The 18,899-nt window shown below is 44.4% G+C and overlaps 1 protein-coding gene across 1 annotated transcript in view; it reads right to left on the bottom strand.

Moving 5' to 3' along the window:
• LOC115464840 (dermatan-sulfate epimerase-like) overlaps nt 1-18,438 on the bottom strand; it is a 54,183-nt gene extending 35,745 nt beyond the window's left edge. The window contains exons 1-3 of the mRNA XM_030195198.1: nt 18,023-18,438; nt 6,288-6,541; nt 4,200-4,439 (exon numbers count right to left, since the gene is read on the bottom strand). Of these exons, the coding sequence (XP_030051058.1) occupies nt 4,200-4,439; nt 6,288-6,541; nt 18,023-18,438 (910 nt within the window). The remainder of the gene's footprint in view (nt 1-4,199; nt 4,440-6,287; nt 6,542-18,022) is intronic.
• Between the last annotated feature and the right edge of the window lie 461 nt (nt 18,439-18,899).

Genomic DNA, 18,899 nt, shown 5'->3' with positions numbered 1-18,899 from the left:
CCATCTCCTGCTCCTTCCCTCTGCTTCCCACCCCACCCAGTCCCATCCATCTCCTGCTCCTTCCTCTGCTTCCCACCCCTCCCAGTCCCATTCATCTCCTGCTCCTTCCCTCTGCTCCCCACCCCTCCCAGTCCCATTCATCTCCTGCTCCTTCCCACCCCTCCCAGTCCCATTCATTTCTTGCTCCTTCCCTCTGCTTCCCACCCCTCCCAGTCCCATTCATCTCCTGCTCCTTCCCTCTGCTTCCCACCCCTCCCAGTCCCATTCATTTCCTGCTCCTTCCCTCTGCTTCCCACCCCTCCCAGTCCCATCCATCTCTTGCTCCTTCCCTCTGCTTCCCACCCCTCCCAGTCCCATCCATCTCTTGCTCCTTCCCTCTGCTTCCCACCCCTCCCAGTCCCATCCATCTTCTACTGCCCCCCCCCCGCGAGGTCCAAGATCGTGACTCCGTTTACCCCCTCTCTCCTCCCTCCCTCCCTCCGGCGCAGGCAACAGTCTTCAGCTTTTTCAGCGTTCCTGGCAGCGGTAGCGATGTACACGCTGCCTTTGGTCTGCCCGGAAGCCTTCTCTTCAAGTTCCTGTTCCCACCTATGCGGGAACAGGAACTTGAAGAGAAGGCTTCGGAGCAGAGCCAAAGGCAGCGTGTACAACGCTACCGCTGCCAGGAACGCTGGAAGACTGCTGCCTGCGCCGGAGGGAGGGAGAAAGAGAGAGGGGTAGACGGACACGCTCCTCTCGGTCCGCTTGGCTTCCCTGCCCTCTCTGTCTGCGTCCCGCCCGAAAGGAAATGACGTCAGAGGAAGGCGGGACGCAGATAGAGAGGGGGCAGGGAAGCCAAGCGGACCGAGAGGAGCGCGTGCCTGCCTGCATGTGTTTTTTTTTTTTTTTTTTAAAACTAATGGCGCGGCGGCGCCTCGCGTCGTTTGGGGGGGCATTGCCCCCCCTCGCCCCCCCCAGTCTACGCCTATGGTTTTACCAAAGGAAAATCCTGTCAAACAAATCTTATTGACTTCTTTGACTTGGTGACCAAAGAATTGGATGAAGGACGTGCTCTAGATGTAATCTACTTGGATTTCAGCAAAGCCTTTCATACGATCCTCCACAGAAGAGTCCTGAATTAGCTGAGAGGACTGAACTTAGGACCCAAAGTGGTGAACTGAACTGGAAACTGGTGGACCGACAGGCGGTACCAGGCTGGTGGTAAATGAAATCCACTTGGAGGAAAAGAAGGTGAATAGTGGAGTATTTCAGGGGTTGGTGCTGGGGCTGATTCTGTTCTGTTGTGAGAGACATTGCTGAAGGGTTAAAAGGAAAAGTTTGCCTTTTTGCGGACGACACGAAGATAGCCAATAGAGTGGATAACCTGGAGGGAGTAGAAGCCATGAGAATGGATAAGGGTCTGGCAGTTAAAATTTAATCTCTAACTATTTGGGTGCTATATCACTATAAACCGGTATACAATAAATACTAATGTGTTTTACTATTACTACCAGTACTCCTAATGTATCACATCAAGACGCTTTTAATATTCTATTTTTTTATTATTTTTATATTGCAGTGCTCAGTATGTGTGGCTGTGCCTTATACCATTAGTCGCGGTAATTTTTTTTTGTTACATTTGTACCCCGCGCTTTCCCACTCATGGCAGGCTCAATGTGGCTTACATGGGGCAATGGAGGGTTAAGTGACTTGCCCAGAGTCACAAGGAGCTGCCTGTGCCTGAAGTGGGAATCGAACTCAGTTCCCCAGGACCAAAGTCCACCACCCTAACCCCTAGGCCACTCCTCCACTGTTGCTACTATTTGAGATTCTACATGGAATATTGCTATTCCACTAGCAACATTCCATGTAGAAGTCGGCCCTTGCAGATCACCAATGTGGCCGCGCAGGCTTCTGCTTCTGTGAGTCTGACGTCCTGCACGTACATGCAGGACGTCAGACTCACAGAAACAGAAGCCTGCGCAGCCTTCTACATGGAATGTTGCTAGTGGAATAGCAACATTCCATGTAGAATCTCCAGTAGTAGCAACATTCCATGTAGAATCTCCAATAGTAGCAACATTCCATGTAGAATCTCCAATAGTATCTATTTTATTTTTGTTACATTTGTACCCTGCGCTTTACCACTCATGGCAGGCTCAATGCAGCTTACATGGGGCAATGGAGGGTTAAGTGACTTGCCCAGAGTCACAAGGAGCTGCCTGTGCCTGAAGTGGGAATCAAACTCAGTTCATCAGGACCAGAGTCTACCACCCTAACCACCTTATACCATTAGTCACGGTAACTGCTGACAGCGCACTAACTTCGAACATCACCGGGCTGGGCCTGCCTATCCTCCTTAGTTCATGGTCAATTCACTTACTTTCAGAATTGTTTTTTATGACACATGAGCACTTACACTGGTGGAAGAGAGTCACGGCTGCAGACAACATAGCACTACTAGGGACTTGCCTTGAACTAACATCAATTCAGATATGTGGACAGACATTATTTATTTTCTCAATGTTTATATCAGTGTATCAGAAGTGAATTGACCATGAACTAAGGAGGATAGGCAGGCCCAGTGCGGTGATATTTGAAGTTAGTGTGCTGTCAGCAGTTACCGTGACTAATGGTATAAGGCACAGCCACACATACTGAGCACTGCAATATAAAAATAATAAAAAAATAGAATAGTAAAAGCTTCTTGATGTGATACATTAGGAGTACTGGTAGTAATAGTAAAACACATTAGTTAAAATTTAATGCCAAGAAGTGCAGAGTGATACACTTGGGGTGCAGAAATCCAAAAGAGCAACATAATGTTCACTTATCCAGAGAGATCTCCTCTTCTCTCAGAACTATCTCTAGGGGTCTGCACACACAATTTCCTCCCCCCCCCCCCCCCCCGCTAAAATGTCCTTGCTCCCCAGATAAAATCCACTCCCAAGATAAAATTATCTCTCTCCACATAAATTTGTTTTGCCCACATATGATCTCCTTCATTACTCTTCTTCCCTATCTCCCTTCCCCACTCCTATGGTCTTCAGAATCTCTCAAATTCCTTTCCCTCCCAGCAGTCTCATGCATCTCTCTCCTTCCTACCCCCTTCTATCCAGCTGCTCCAGAATCTATGTACCACAGTAGTTCCTCTTTCTCTTCCCAGCCCCAAAATTCCGTGTGCCCTGATTTCCCTCTCTCTTCCTTGTCCCAAAATTCCATGGGCACCAGTTTCCCTTTCTCTTCCCTGTTCCAAAATTCCATATGCCTGAGGTCCCCTCTCTCTTTCCTGTCTCAAAATGTAATGTACCCCAGTTCTCCTCTCCCTTCCCTGTACAAAAATTTCATGTGCACCAGTTCCTCTCCCTATCTTCCTGATTCCAACATCACCCCTGGTCTCTTTCCCTCACTCACCATAAGCAGATCTCCCTTTTTCTATTCTGGTCCCATAGGAGCAAAGAAAAGTCTGTGCCCAGCTCAGTATCGGTAATGAACTTCGGCGTAGAGGACACATGCGGGAAACCCCTTCTTGTCCCACCCACTCTGTCATGTTCCAACACAGAATATGTCAGAGAGGGTGGGACATGCTGGGTCTTTGTACATGTGGTGCCAAGGCTCTTCCATGCCAAAGTTCATCACCATACTGAGCTGGGCAGGTACTTGTCTTCAGTCCTGCAGGACTAGAAAAAAGAGGGGATCTGCTTGTGGGCTGCATAAAATTCATTGTCAGGCCGCATGTGGCCTGTGGGCCCATAGGCTGCCCACTCCTGCATTAGACAACATTATCAATAATATATAATCCAATAATATCATTTAAATAGCATAGCATACAAGGATATATCCACTACCCAACACAGCACTCACAGGCCACACGAGGAGTAGGGAAATCAGACTTTTTCTTATTTTAAAAACAGAGGGGCAACTTCTGTGGTCTGGGTATATAAATTAACCCCCTCCCCCATAGTAACTGACAGCAGAAAAAGATCATTGGTCCATGTGGTGTACCTAGTTATCCATATTTACTGCAGAGATATATGCCAGATGTAGAAGCTTGGCCTTTTATAGGACACCATGAAGAATAGTTGGTGAGATTGCTAACCGTAATCTCACCGACAGCACATCCATTTCCAAACCGATCATGTGTCTCAATACTGTAAGTTATAATTAGGAATTTTTCATTAGAAAGAGTGTAAAAAGTAGGAATTTCTTGAATTACTTACCTGAAAGGATAGTTCTGTATAAAAAGGCGAAGTGCTGTTTAAGCCATGGGTGGTTGAAGTGGTTGATACCAAAGTGTCTTTGCACAATGAACATGTATTGAAAGAGAGACCTGGTAGTGTAGCTTCCATAGGCCACTCCTTCATAAAGAGATCCATCAGTTACTTCTCTCAGTATGATCAGAGACTTCTCCATGACTGTGAGAACTTGCTTAGTCCAGAAGTAAGCTTCCTGAAGATATCCTGAAAGACAAATGTACAAAACCAGATCCAATCTGGAAGAAAGCAGAGATACTTTAACCAAAATCTAATTACCGTATATACTTGCTCTGCCCCCTAAGTTAATGCCTCTGATAATAGAATCTTCTACCAGTAAGAATTTTCTGCTTTGCACCGATCTGTCATTATTTTGGATATGTTTCTTGGATTGTGTTACATACCTTGCCTCTGGTTTCACATCAGTACTTCTTTTCGGAGTATCATAACGCTCCAATTCAGCAAAGGAGTTAAATAATGGCGATGGTTGGAAGGGTGAATGCCTCTGTGCCATAGGTCATAATCTACCAGAGCCTACGTGACCCATCTATTCCTCTGTTGCTTTAATCTCTGTGGCAGTGCCGGTGGTAAATTGGCTGGAAATTGAGTAATTTTGGATGCTTCCTTAATTGTAGCCAATTCCTTCCTGAGGTTGTTGATTTTCATCTTTCATAGATATTTGGAGACAGATGGGGAAAGCTCTAAGGTTCTACATTGTTTGCCCAACATATATTGCATTGAATGAAGGTCATGTTGATGTGATTCACAGGTGTGAAAAGGTGAACTGTGTTAAGGGATATGAGTGAGGAGGATTGACCAATGTAGGGTTTATTGAAGATATTTGTCTTTGGATGTTCCTATATAGGTAGAGTTAACCTAGGGGTGGGTGGGAGAGGGATGGGCAGGGTAGGACTATAAAGTCAGGATCAAGTCAGATATAGTAACCTAGAGGCCAGAATCCCTGCAAGTGAAAAGAAAGGGTTGGGGGGGGGGGGGGGGTTGTCTTTTTCAGATAAATTTAGCAGATAGGAGATACTAAGAGAAGGAAACACAGGTAAAGGCAGATTAGAATTTGACTCAAACCAAACCAATTTGAAATTTCTCTGCTTAGACCTTTGGCAGGCAGCAATCCAAGTGTTCTCTTGTTCAGGATATACCGGACAATGAGTCACCAGATACAATGGAACCCAATTGATTAGCTAAAAATCACAGATGGTTCTGCAGTGAATTGCAGGTACCAAAACAATCCAGATAATAAATAAAATAGCACCTTGAAAGCAATTTCAGCATAAAATGCAAAAGAGCTATTATAAGTTATAAGGAGGAAAAGGGGGAAAGAGAAATGGGACTTGATATACCACCTTTCTGAGGTTTTTGCAACTACATTCAAAGCAGTTTACATATATTCAGGTACTTATTTTGTACCAGGGGCAATGGATGGTTAAGAGACTTGCCCAGAGTCACAAGAAGCTGCAGTGGGAATCGAACTCAGTTCCCCAGGATCAAAGTCCACTGCACTAACCACTAGGCTACTCCTCCACTCATAGAATGAAGTCAGATATAAGTCAGATGAAGCCAGATAGCAGATGATTTGAAAATAATATAAACCTCACATAGTCTCTTCACTGCTTTATTTTAGATCATGCATATTGGTAAGGTATGATTTAACTTATGTTGTACTGTTCTACTAATGATGTATTGTTTCTGGTTATTCCATTGAAAGGTGGCATATCAAGAATGTAACAAACAACTTTTACCTGCACTAAGGAAGGATTATGTGCAATATTCAAACCACATATTTTTACACAGATAAATGCATTTGGTCATTTAAACCTTTTCATTATTACCACAAAAATGACTTGCAAAAGGTCACAAGGTCTGTCAGTGGGAGAAGCAGGATATGAACTCATGTTAATCACTAGACCCTCTTTATCTCCCAAATATACCAAAGACAAATGAAGCAACACTTGTCATCAGTTCTTCCTTGATAGCTTAGCTCATGGTTTGTGCATCTTGCTGTATTCGTTCACTCATCCAACTTTGATCACTACTTACCCTGACTCATAAGAACCAGGCTTCCTGTTAGGAGTGCCATACAGTTGGTAGGCTGATGGTTGTGCAGGTATTGGTAGCCCCATCCACGTATGAGGGATGTTTCATAGATATATCGGGAAGTATTAGCAATTACTTCAAGAAACTGCTTTTGTTGAGCCTCGTTAAGGTAATTGTACAGAAAGTCATAAGCAGTGGCAAAGCCAACCAGTGAATGTGCGAAAGGAACTTCATCCTTAGCAGCGCCAGTCACCAGCCTATCAGAAACAACAAAGAAGAATGAGCATTCATTCTTGCTTGGATGATTTTCACTTGCCTTGAGCATGTCCAGATATTTTCCCATGTTCTGCTGGTAGGAGGGAAAGTTAGTTATTATTACAATTATTGTAATTTATATTCCACATAATACAAGCAATGCTCGATCTCAGTGGAGTACAACATCCCATCGATGTAAGTACATAAAGAATTTCAAACACTTAAAACCCCCAGTCACCCCTTCAAAACCTTAAAACCCCACTACCACCCCCCTCAAAAAAACCAAGCAATCAAGGGAAGTCCTCACACCATTTTAACCACAAATCTGACCAAACAGCCATTGCAGAAAACTAAATAACTGTTCCACCTCCAACGGATTAGGAAGATTATTCCAAGTTCAAGGTCCTGTAATTGAAAGGCAGCCTGTCAAACTGGTGAAACCCACAACAAATTTGTTCCCAATGACCATAATATCCTTCCATTCTGTTGAAGCAGCAAGTTGTCCCTCAAATTAACAGGGAATGTCTCCCTGCAGGGCATGAAAAATCAGGCAGCATTTTTTTTAACCACATCTGTTATTTAATGGGTAGCAAATGCAATGAACTCAAAATAGGGGAAATATTTTGCCTAATAGTACAACCAGACAACACAAAGGGGCAGCAGGTTTTGTATCATTTGACAAGCATTGTGCTGAGAAGTAGGATAATGCAGAATGAAAGTTTTCCTTCCTGAAGCTGCAAGAATGGTTTGCGAAACGAGACGTTAAAAAGAAATTAGAAGCACTACTGAATAAGATAAGTGTACTTGTAGCTGTGAAGTACTAGAAAGTTTGAATATTCTCTATAGAAGTGTTACTGACTGATGTGGGTACAAATAAGAAAGTAAGTGAAAATAGTAACAAAATAAGAAAAGTCAACAGGTGACAGATTTCTATTAATTTGTTTGTTGAGTATTGTTCTCTCAATAGTAGGATATATTTATGGACGTAGGGCCCGTGGTTAATGGTTTTTCCTCCTAGGTTTTGTTTTTGTTTTGTTTTTTTTACATTAACTGGTGAGCACCGGGTCCTTTTGAAAATGGACCAATGATAAGATTAGCTCCAATAATAGCGTGGCCCCTCTTTTAAACATTGAGCAAAGGGTGATCTCTTGGAGACCAGTCAAGCTTGGAAGCATTGAGGTCCAATTGGATAAAAGCAGTAATTCAGATATCTGTTGGGATAGCAATATTCAAGTGCCAACTAGATTAAAACCAGTGGTTCCCATAATGTAGATTGTGCTGAGAAGTAGGTACAATAATTCAGTTGCAATGTCCAGCCTACAAAAATAAATCAAAGACTGCAACTAATGTAGTAACTAATGGTAAAGAAACAGTTCAGCAATTTTTGTTCAAATTAGAAAACAGGAGGATTATCATTTATTTACTCCAATGTCTTCTAATGATTTACAATATGGGGGGGGGGGAGGGGGAGGGAAATGGGACTTGATATACCGCATTTCTGTGGTTTTTGTATCTACATTCAAAGTGGTTTAACATTACTTTTGACTCGTAACCACCTACCCTCCTCTTCTCCTTCCTGTACACATTAATTGATTTGATTACTTTATTTTTTGTCTATTAGATTGTAAGCTCTTTGAGCAGGGACTGTCTTTCTTCTATGTTTGTGCAGCGCTGCGTATGCCTTGTAGCACTATAGAAATGCTAAATAGTAGTAGTAGTAGTAGTCTCTTGTAATCAGAGGTGATATTGTGATGTCATAATGCCTCAGGCCACCAATAAGAGCCAACCTCATCAGTGATGTCACAATGGCTTGATTGTCCTATACTTGGCTCACTTTTATTACATAGCTCTTTGAGCAGGGACTGTCTTTCTTCTATGTTTGTGCAGCGCTGCGTACGCCTTGTAGCGCTATAGAAATGCTAAATAGTAGTAGTAGTAGTAGTCTCTTGTAACCAGAGCTAATATTGTGATGTCATAATGCCTCAGTCCACCAATAAGAGCCAACCTCATCAGTGATGTCACAATGGCTTGATTGTCCTATACTTGGCTCACTTTATTACATAGCTCTTTGAGCAGGGACTGTCTTTCTTCTATGTTTGTGCAGCGCTGCGTACGCCTTGTAGCGCTATAGAAATGCTAAATAGTAGTAGTAGTAGTCTCTTGTAACCAGAGCTAATATTGTGATGTCATAATGCCTCAGACCACCAATAAGAGCCAACCTCATCAGTGATGTCACAATGGCTTGATTGTCCTATACTTGGCTCACTTATATTACATAGCTCTTTGAGCAGGGACTGTCTTTCTTCTATGTTTGTGCAGCGCTGCGTATGCCTTGTAGCGCTATAGAAATGCTAAATAGTAGTAGTAGTAGTCTCTTGTAATCAGAGCTAATATTCTGATGTCATAATGCCTCAGGCCACCAATAAGAGCCAACCTCATCAGTGATGTCACAATGGCTTGATTGTCCTATACTTGGCTCACTTTTATTACATAGCTCTTTGAGCAGGGACTGTCTTTCTTCTATGTTTGTGCAGCGCTGCGTACGCCTTGTAGCGCTATAGAAATGCTAAATAGTAGTAGTAGTAGTCTCTTGTAACCAGAGCTAATATTGTGATGTCATAATGCCTCAGACCACCAATAAGAGCCAACCTCATCAGTGATGTCACAATGGCTTGATTGTCCTATACTTGGCTCACTTATATTACATAGCTCTTTGAGCAGGGACTGTCTTTCTTCTATGTTTGTGCAGCGCTGCGTATGCCTTGTAGCGCTATAGAAATGCTAAATAGTAGTAGTAGTAGTCTCTTGTAATCAGAGCTAATATTCTGATGTCATAATGCCTCAGGCCACCAATAAGAGCCAACCTCATCAGTGATGTCACAATGGCTTGATTGTCCTATACTTGGCTCACTTTTATTACATAGCTCTTTGAGCAGGGACTGTCTTTCTTCTATGTTTGTGCAGCGCTGCGTACGCCTTGTAGCGCTATAGAAATGCTAATAGTAGTAGTAGTAGTAGTAGTAGTCTCTTGTAACCAGAGCTAATATTGTGATGTCATAATGCCTCAGACCACCAATAAGAGCCAACCTCATCAGTGATGTCACAATGGCTTGATTGTCCTATACTTGGCTCACTTTTATTACATAGCTCTTTGAGCAGGGACTGTCTTTCTTCTATGTTTGTGCAGCGCTGCGTACGCCTTGTAGCGCTATAGAAATGCTAAATAGTAGTAGTAGTAGTAGTAGTAGTCTCTTGTAACCAGAGCTAATATTGTGATGTCATAATGCCTCAGACCACCAATAAGAGCCAACCTCATCAGTGATGTCACAATGGCTTGATTGTCCTATACTTGGCTCACTTTTATTACATAGCTCTTTGAGCAGGGACTGTCTTTCTTCTATGTTTGTGCAGCGCTGCGTACGCCTTGTAGCGCTATAGAAATGCTAAATAGTAGTAGTAGTAGTCTCTTGTAACCAGAGCTAATATTGTGATGTCATAATGCCTCAGTCCACCAATAAGAGCCAACCTCATCAGTGATGTCACAATGGCTTGATTGTCCTATACTTGGCTCACTTTTATTACATAGCTCTTTGAGCAGGGACTGTCTTTCTTCTATGTTTGTGCAGCGCTGCGTATGCCTTGTAGCGCTATAGAAATGCTAAATAGTAGTAGTAGTAGTCTCTTGTAATCAGAGCTAATATTCTGATGTCATAATGCCTCAGGCCACCAATAAGAGCCAACCTCATCAGTGATGTCACAATGGCTTGATTGTCCTATACTTGGCTCACTTTTATTACATAGCTCTTTGAGCAGGGACTGTCTTTCTTCTATGTTTGTGCAGCGCTGCGTACGCCTTGTAGCGCTATAGAAATGCTAAATAGTAGTAGTAGTAGTAGTAGTAGTCTCTTGTAACCAGAGCTAATATTGTGATGTCATAATGCCTCAGACCACCAATAAGAGCCAACCTCATCAGTGATGTCACAATGGCTTGATTGTCCTATACTTGGCTCACTTTTATTACATAGCTCTTTGAGCAGGGACTGTCTTTCTTCTATGTTTGTGCAGCGCTGCGTACGCCTTGTAGCGCTATAGAAATGCTAAATAGTAGTAGTAGTAGTAGTCTCTTGTAACCAGAGCTAATATTGTGATGTCATAATGCCTCAGGCCACCAATAAGAGCCAACCTCATCAGTGATGTCACAATGGCTTGATTGTCCTATACTTGGCTCACTTTTATTACATAGCTCTTTGAGCAGGGACTGTCTTTCTTCTATGTTTGTGCAGCACTGCATACGCCTTGTAGCGCTATAGAAATGCTAAATAGTAGTAGTAGTAGTAGTTTACATAGTATATACAGGTACTTATTTGTACCTGGGGCAATGGAGGGTTAAGTGAGTTGCTCAGAGTCACAGGGAGCTGCAGTGGGAATTGAACCCAGGTCCCCAGGATCAAGCTCCACTGCACTAACCACTAGGCTGCTCCTCCACTTCTTACTTTTGGGGATTCTGGAATTTTGCTATTCTTTGAGGTTCTACATGGAATATTGCTACTCTGAGATTGTGCATGGAATCTTGTTAATGGGACTTGATATATCGTCTTTCCGTGTTTTTTTTCCTACTACATTCAAAGCGGTTTATATAGTATATACAGTGGGGGAAATAAGTATTTGATCCCTTGCTGATTTTGTAAGTTTGCCCACTGACAAAGACATGAGCAGCCCATAATTGAAGGGTAGGTTATTGGTAACAGTGAGAGATAGCACATCACAAATTAAATCCGGAAAATCACATTGTGGAAAGTATATGAATTTATTTGCATTCTGCAGAGGGAAATAAGTATTTGATCCCTCTGGCAAACAAGACCTAATACTTGGTGGCAAAACCCTTGTTGGCAAGCACAGCGGTCAGACGTCTTCTGTAGTTGATGATGAGGTTTGCACACATGTCAGGAGGAATTTTGGTCCACTCCTCTTTGCAGATCATCTCTAAATCATTAAGAGTTCTGGGCTGTCGCTTGGCAACTCGCAGCTTCAGCTCCCTCCATAAGTTTTCAATGGGATTAAGGTCTGGTGACTGGCTAGGCCACTCCATGACCCTAATGTGCTTCTTCCTGAGCCACTCCTTTGTTGCCTTGGCTGTATGTTTTGGGTCATTGTCGTGCTGGAAGACCCAGCCACGGCCCATTTTTAAGGCCCTGGCGGAGGGAAGGAGGTTGTCACTCAGAATTGTACGGTACATGGCCCCATCCATTCTCCCATTGATGCGGTGAAGTAGTCCTGTGCCCTTAGCAGAGAAACACCCCCAAAACATAACATTTCCACCTCCATGCTTGACAGTGGGGACGGTGTTCTTTGGGTCATAGGCAGCATTTCTCTTCCTCCAAACACGGCGAGTTGAGTTCATGCCAAAGAGCTCAATTTTTGTCTCATCTGACCACAGCACCTTCTCCCAATCACTCTCGGCATCATCCAGGTGTTCACTGGCAAACTTCAGACGGGCCGTCACATGTGCCTTCCGGAGCAGGGGGACCTTGCGGGCACTGCAGGATTGCAATCCGTTATGTCGTAATGTGTTACCAATGGTTTTCGTGGTGACAGTGGTCCCAGCTGCCTTGAGATCATTGACAAGTTCCCCCCTTGTAGTTGTAGGCTGATTTCTAACCTTCCTCATGATCAAGGATACCCCACGAGGTGAGATTTTGCGTGGAGCCCCAGATCTTTGTCGATTGACAGTCATTTTGTACTTCTTCCATTTTCTTACTATGGCACCAACAGTTGTCTCTTTCTCGCCCAGCGTCTTACTGATGGTTTTGTAGCCCATTCCAGCCTTGTGCAGGTGTATGATCTTGTCCCTGACATCCTTAGACAGCTCCTTGCTCTTGGCCATTTTGTAGAGGTTAGAGTCTGACTGATTCACTGAGTCTGTGGACAGGTGTCTTTCATACAGGTGACCATTGCCGACAGCTGTCTGTCATGCAGGTAACGAGTTGATTTGGAGCATCTACCTGGTCTGTAGGGGCCAGATCTCTTACTGGTTGGTGGGGGATCAAATACTTATTTCCCTCTGCAGAATGCAAATAAATTCATATACTTTCCACAATGTGATTTTCCGGATTTAATTTGTGATGTGCTATCTCTCACTGTTACCAATAACCTACCCTTCAATTATGGGCTGCTCATGTCTTTGTCAGTGGGCAAACTTACAAAATCAGCAAGGGATCAAATACTTATTTCCCCCACTGTACAGATACTTATTTGTACCTGGGGCAATGGAGGATTAAGTGACTTGCCCAAAGTCACAAGGAGCTGCAGTGGGAATTGAACCCAGTTCCCCAGGATCAACGTCCATTGCACTAACTACTAGGCTACTCCTCCACTCCAGGCAATGGGTTCCTTTTACTGTGTAAACGATTAATGTACGCTAACAGTTAATGTATTGTAAGTGCTAAGAAGCCCATTTTATTCCTATGAGCTTCTTAGCATTCAGAGCGTTCTAATTGTTAGCGCAAGCTAAATTCATTAGCTCACCTTAGTAAAAGAAGCTCAATATAAGTAAACAATAAAAATACATCATTAATGTATGAACCTGTGGGTTTTTCCACAGGCATTGTGCTTTTAAAAAATACTTCAGGCTCCTATAACAGTGCTATGTTATTAAAGTGCAGTGGTGTAGCCAGAAGGCAATTTTTTGGTGGACCAACAGGATGGATGGGTGGGCACTAGAGAAAATAAATGCCACCTCATGTACCCATGCCCCATCCCCACCCCTACTCCCAATAGGGAGGGTTTCAAAGTATCGTCAATGATGACTCCTAGATCCTTTTCATGATCGGTGACTCCTAATGTGGAACCTTGCATCATGTAGCTATAGTTCGGGTTCCTCTTTCCCACATGCATCACTTTGCACTTGCTTGCATTAAACGTCATCTGCCATTTGGATGTGCAGTCTCCCAGTCTCGTAAGATCCTCTTGCAATTTTTCACAATTCTCTTGCGATTTAACAACTTTGAATAACTTTGTGTCATCAGCAAATTTAATTACCTTACTAGTTACTCATAACATAAGAATATAAGAACATAAGAGTAGCCATAATGGGTCAGACCAATGGTCCATCTAGCCCAGTATCCTGTTTTACAAACAGTGGACAAGCCAGGTCACAAGTACCTGGCAGAAACCTAAATTGTGGCAACACTCCATACTACAATTCCCAGGGCAAGCAGTTGCTTCCCATGTCTGTCTCAATAGCAAACTATGGACTTTTCCTCCAGGAATTTGTCCAAACCTTTTTTAAACCCAAATACGCTAACCACTGTTACCTCCACCTCCGGCAAAGAGTTCCAGAGTTTAACTATTCATTCAGTGAAAAAATATTTCCTCCTATTTGTTTTAAAAGTATTTCCTTGTAACTTCCTCAAGTGTCCCCTAGTCTTTGTACTTTTGGAATGAGTAAAAAATTGATTTACTTCTACTCATTCTACACCACTCAGGATTTTGTAGACCTCATTCATATCTCCCCTCATCAGTCTCTTTTCCAAGCTGAAGAGCCCTAACCTCTTTAACCTTTCCTCATACAAGAGGCGTTCCATCCCCTTTATCAGTCGCTGCCATCTCTAGAACATTTATAAATATGTTAAAAAGCAGAGGTCCCAGCACAGACCCCTGGGGAACCCCACTAACAACCCTTCTCCATTGAGAATACTGACCATTTAACCCTACTCTCTGTTTTCTATCCTTTAACCAGTTTTTAATCCACAATAGAACATTACCTCCTATCCCATGACTTTCCAATTTCCTCCGGAGTCAACAATCTCTCTTCTGATTCTGTAGATGGGACATTCCAATCTGCATTTTACAGGTTGAAATCCCCCAGCAACAGCGTCTCCCCTTTCATTTCTTACTTTTGGCATCACCTGTGGTTTCATCTTCTGTTTCCAAGATGATCCATATTGCTTCTTCCTTTCCCTAAGCCCCTTGCATTTCAGCTACTTTAATATTGTTTTCCGTATAGTGCTATGCCACATATTCTCCCTAAAGATTATAGCCCAATATGTTCTCAGGGCTTGAATATCATGAACTTTGTTGATTAGATTGTGAGAGTTTGTGCTCATTGCTTTCCAGTTATACTTTGTTGCACTCACATCTTCTATATAAAACTTTTCACCTAGTCTTCATTTCTGCTTGGTGGACATAACATGGTGCTGTGAAGGACTTGCAGCCCATCTGTATATCCTGGGGTGACTCCCAGGTCCACACCAAACCATCTAGGACAATGATGGCGAACCTTTCAGAGACCGAGTGCCCAAACAGCAACCCAAAATCTAATTATTTATCGCGAAGTGCCGGTACTCATTATGGGTGGGGTCACCACATATGACTCCACGCAATAGCCACACCCCCTTACACCAGCCATGGCGCATATAAACAGACATCATTGAAAATATTATACTAGTATAGGAGAAAAAAATAACTCTTTCATTATAAATCATTTCTGTAAGTTATTACAGCTCCAGTATACCAGTGCAAAATAAGACAGCAGATGTAAATTCTCAAATTGGACATATTCCAAACACTAAAATGAAAATAAAATTATGTTTTCTACCTTTGTTGTCTGGTGACTTTGTTTTTCTATCCATATTGGTCCCAGTCTCTGATTCTGCTGCTCTCTATCTGTTCTCTTAACTCCGTTTCCAGGGCTTCCTTTCCATTTATTTCTTTACTTTCCTCCTTTCTTCTTCATTTCTTGCCCTCCATCCATGTCCAGCAACCCTCCTCTCCTCTCCAGCCACAAATGTCCAGCCACCCTCCTCTCCCCTCCAGCCGCCCATGTCCAGCCACCCTCCTCTTTCCCCTGCCCTCCCCTCCAGCCACCCTCCTCTCCCCCTGCCCTCCCCTCCAGCCACCCATGTCCGGCCACCCTCCTCTCTCCCCTGCCCTCCCCTCCAGCCACCCTCCTCTCCCCGTGCCCTCCCCTCCAGCCACCCATGTCCAGCCACCCTCCTCTCCCCCCTGCCCTCCCAGCGGCAGGCCTCCCTCCCACCCAGCACCAGGCAGGCAGGCCTCCCTCCCACCCAGCACCAGGCCACCCAGCACCAAGCCTCCCTTCCTCCCACCCAGCACCAGGCCACCCAGCATCAAACCTCCCTCTCTCCCAGCCAGCACCAGAACACCCACCCAGGCCTCCCATTCAGCACCAAGCACCAGGCCTGCCACCCAGCACCAAGCACCAGGCCTCTGACCCACCGGGCACTCCCACCCACCCAGCACCAGGCCTCCCACCCAGCACCAGGCACCAGGCCACCCACCCAGCACCAGGCCATCCACCAGGCCTCCCTCCCAAGCACCAGCCCGCCCGGCCTCCATCCCTCCTTTCGAGCACGAAATTTAAAAGTCTTCCCTTGTTGGGATTAAGGCGGCGTCAGCAGTAACAGTGAAAAGCGTGCTGCTGGTTCGGCGTGCCTTCAGCCTTCCGTCTCTCAAACTCTGGTCCCGCCCTCATTTCCTGTTAGGGTGGGACCAGAGTTTGAGAGATGGAAGGCTGAAGGCAAGCCGAACCAGTAGCACGCTTTTCACTGCTACTGCTGACGTTGCCTTAACCCCGAAAAGGGAAGACTTTAAATTTTGTGCTCGGAGGGAGGGATGGAGGTCGGGCGGGCTGGTGCCGGGTGGGAGAGAGGGAGGAAGGAATGCTTGACGACGGGTGGGTGGGAGGGAGGGAGGGCTGGAACGGGCTGAGGCAACAGGCAGCGCGCGTGCCAACAGAGAGGGCTCTGCGTGCCCTCTCTGGCACGTGTGCCATAGGTTCGCCATCACTGACCTAGGGCCTCCACTGCAGGTGCCTAGCACTTCCACCAGCTGCCTCCCAGGTGCAGTGCAGGACTTGCATCCCATCTGCATATCCTCCCAGCTTTCTCTAGGGTGACTCCAAGGTCCACCACAAACCACCTAGGGCCTCAGCTCCAGGTGCCTAGCACTTCCACCAGCTGCCTTCCAGGTGCTATAGAGGACTTGCAGCCCATCTGCATATCCTCCTAGCCTTCTCCAGGGTGACTTCCAGGTCCACCCCAAACCTTACAGGTCCTCTGCTCCAGCTGCCTAGTGCTTCCACCATCTGCGTATCCTCCCAGGCCCACCACGAACCACCCAGGGCCTCCACTCCTGGTGCCTGGTGCTTCCACCAGCTGCCTTCCAGGTGCTGTGGAGGACTTGCAGTCCATCTGCATGTCGTCCCAGGTTGACCACGAACCACCCCGGGCCTCTGTTCCAGGTGCCTAGAGCTTTCACCAGCAGTCTTCCAGGTACTGTAGAGGACTTGTAGCCCATCTGTATATTCTCCCACCTTCTCCGGGGAGAGTGCCATGTCCACCCAAAACCACCCAGGCAGTAAGTTCCAGCTAATCCTGATCCCCAAAAGCTTGTCTGAAAATCCAGGCTTTAAGGTTTACCTTAAAGTTTTTAAGGGATGGTTCACCACAAAGAGAAAGAGGCAAAGAGTTCCAAATATGGGGAGAGATAAAAATGAAAAGGCACCATGTCTGTTTCTAGCTGGGCAAGTTTTGGACCTAGCAGGATGGGACAATGGTCGTTTAAAGAATGGAGGACTCTTGCTGGTGAGTAGGGAATAGTAAGACTTTACAGATAGTCTGGTATCTAAAAGCCTTGAAAGTCAACAGAGTGATTTTTCAAAATTCTATAGGGAGCCAGTGATGTTGTTTTAAGTAAGGGGGATGTGTGATCGAAGCCACCAGTGTAGTGTGACAGAGTAATCTTATAGCCATGTCCTGTAACGTTTGAAGTTTCTGAAGAGCAGAATGAGGTAAACCTGAATAGATGATGTTGCAATAGTAATTCTATCATTTGTGCATCTACTTTTAAGCATGACCTAATTTTATAAAAGGCCCTTAGACATTTTATTACATTATCCTCTGTAATACAGAAAGAATGTTTTAATACTTAGGAACCCTTTAACTTAAGTATATTTGGCAGCTGGTGTGCATGAACTGCTACTGCACAAGCACAGTAACTGGTTTTGCATTATTTCAATAGCTAGCGCGGTAAGGGCATTTTGTGTTAAAGGGCAGTAACTGGATAGGGCACAGAGAGTATACTGCAGTTAGCACATGGCACAGCTTAATAACCAACAACTGTGCAGTTAGCGTAGGTCCACTTCGTGTGTCCTTAACAGAAGACGCTAAGTACATCTGCGCTAATTATAACTAGGGTACCATGTACTAATGGACATTTTAACACAAGACCTGCAAAGGACATGCTGGGCCACTTACTGGATGATAATTATTGTGTTAAGGCATGGTAACTACAAAATCTAACCTACTTTGTTGAAAAGTATCCAACTCTATGTAACGATAATACCAAATTACACCCTGTAAGCCACATTGAGCCTGCAAAAAGGTGGGATAATGTGGGGTACAAATGCAATAAATAAATAAATAAATAAAAAGGTCCCTAAAAAAACAAAACCCCAAATTTACCAGCTAGGCTGAGCTGCCATCCTTTCCATATACTCCTTGGTCAAGTTCAGAGCTTTGGTGTTCTCAGGATACAAGATGCAGAACATTGCCAGAGCACCCAGGTTGTTGCCATAAATTTCATTCCATCGAGCACTGAAGTCCTTGGGGTCCCAGGGAGGAAGATATTCACCAGGATTTGCCAGCATAGCGTCTGCAGCCTGAGTTATGCGAGCCGTAATATGCTGATGAGTGCCCTCTGCATTAAGTCGTAGCTCCTTTATGTCTTGATTAGAAAAGTAGAGCATAGGGTGGCTGTCATAGTTTGCATTGAGGAATGGAATTACAGGACTTGGATTTTTAGCTGCTTTAAAAGCTACGACACAGCAGACCAAATATATGAAAAACACAGTGGACAACCTCTGCGTGTACGTCCTCATTGTGGCATTGAATTTCCAAATCCTTTTGGGGATTTCCTAAGAAAGGGAACAAAGTGAAAATTAGAGGACATGAGATATTGTGGAAAAGAAACTTTTTTCCGTGGAACTTTGTAATGCAACAAGTTTTAATAACTGAAGAAATAATTTCAATTAGTATAAAGCTATCCAATCATCAATTTTCTTTTGGCCCAACATTCAATGTGATGTAACTGGCCAGAAACAGCTCCTGGCTGGTTACATCGCCTGTTCACACACCCGGAAATTCACTGCTGGTGCCCAGACATGGCCTTGCATTAAATTTCCAGGTTTAACACTGATTTAACAGTTTGCAAAATGCTGATTGCCGCCGGCTGAATATCAGGCCCTTTAGCTATAGCTCACAGAAAATAGACAGAGCAATAATCACAAATGAAAGGCTAGAAGGGTCAGAGTATTTCATCTACCATGCAATTGTCCTCATC

The sequence above is a fragment of the Microcaecilia unicolor genome, chromosome 3 (assembly GCF_901765095.1).
Source record: "Microcaecilia unicolor chromosome 3, aMicUni1.1, whole genome shotgun sequence".
In the NCBI taxonomy this organism is placed as follows: domain Eukaryota; kingdom Metazoa; phylum Chordata; class Amphibia; order Gymnophiona; family Siphonopidae; genus Microcaecilia; species Microcaecilia unicolor.
This window is presented reverse-complemented; position numbering and strand designations above follow the sequence as displayed.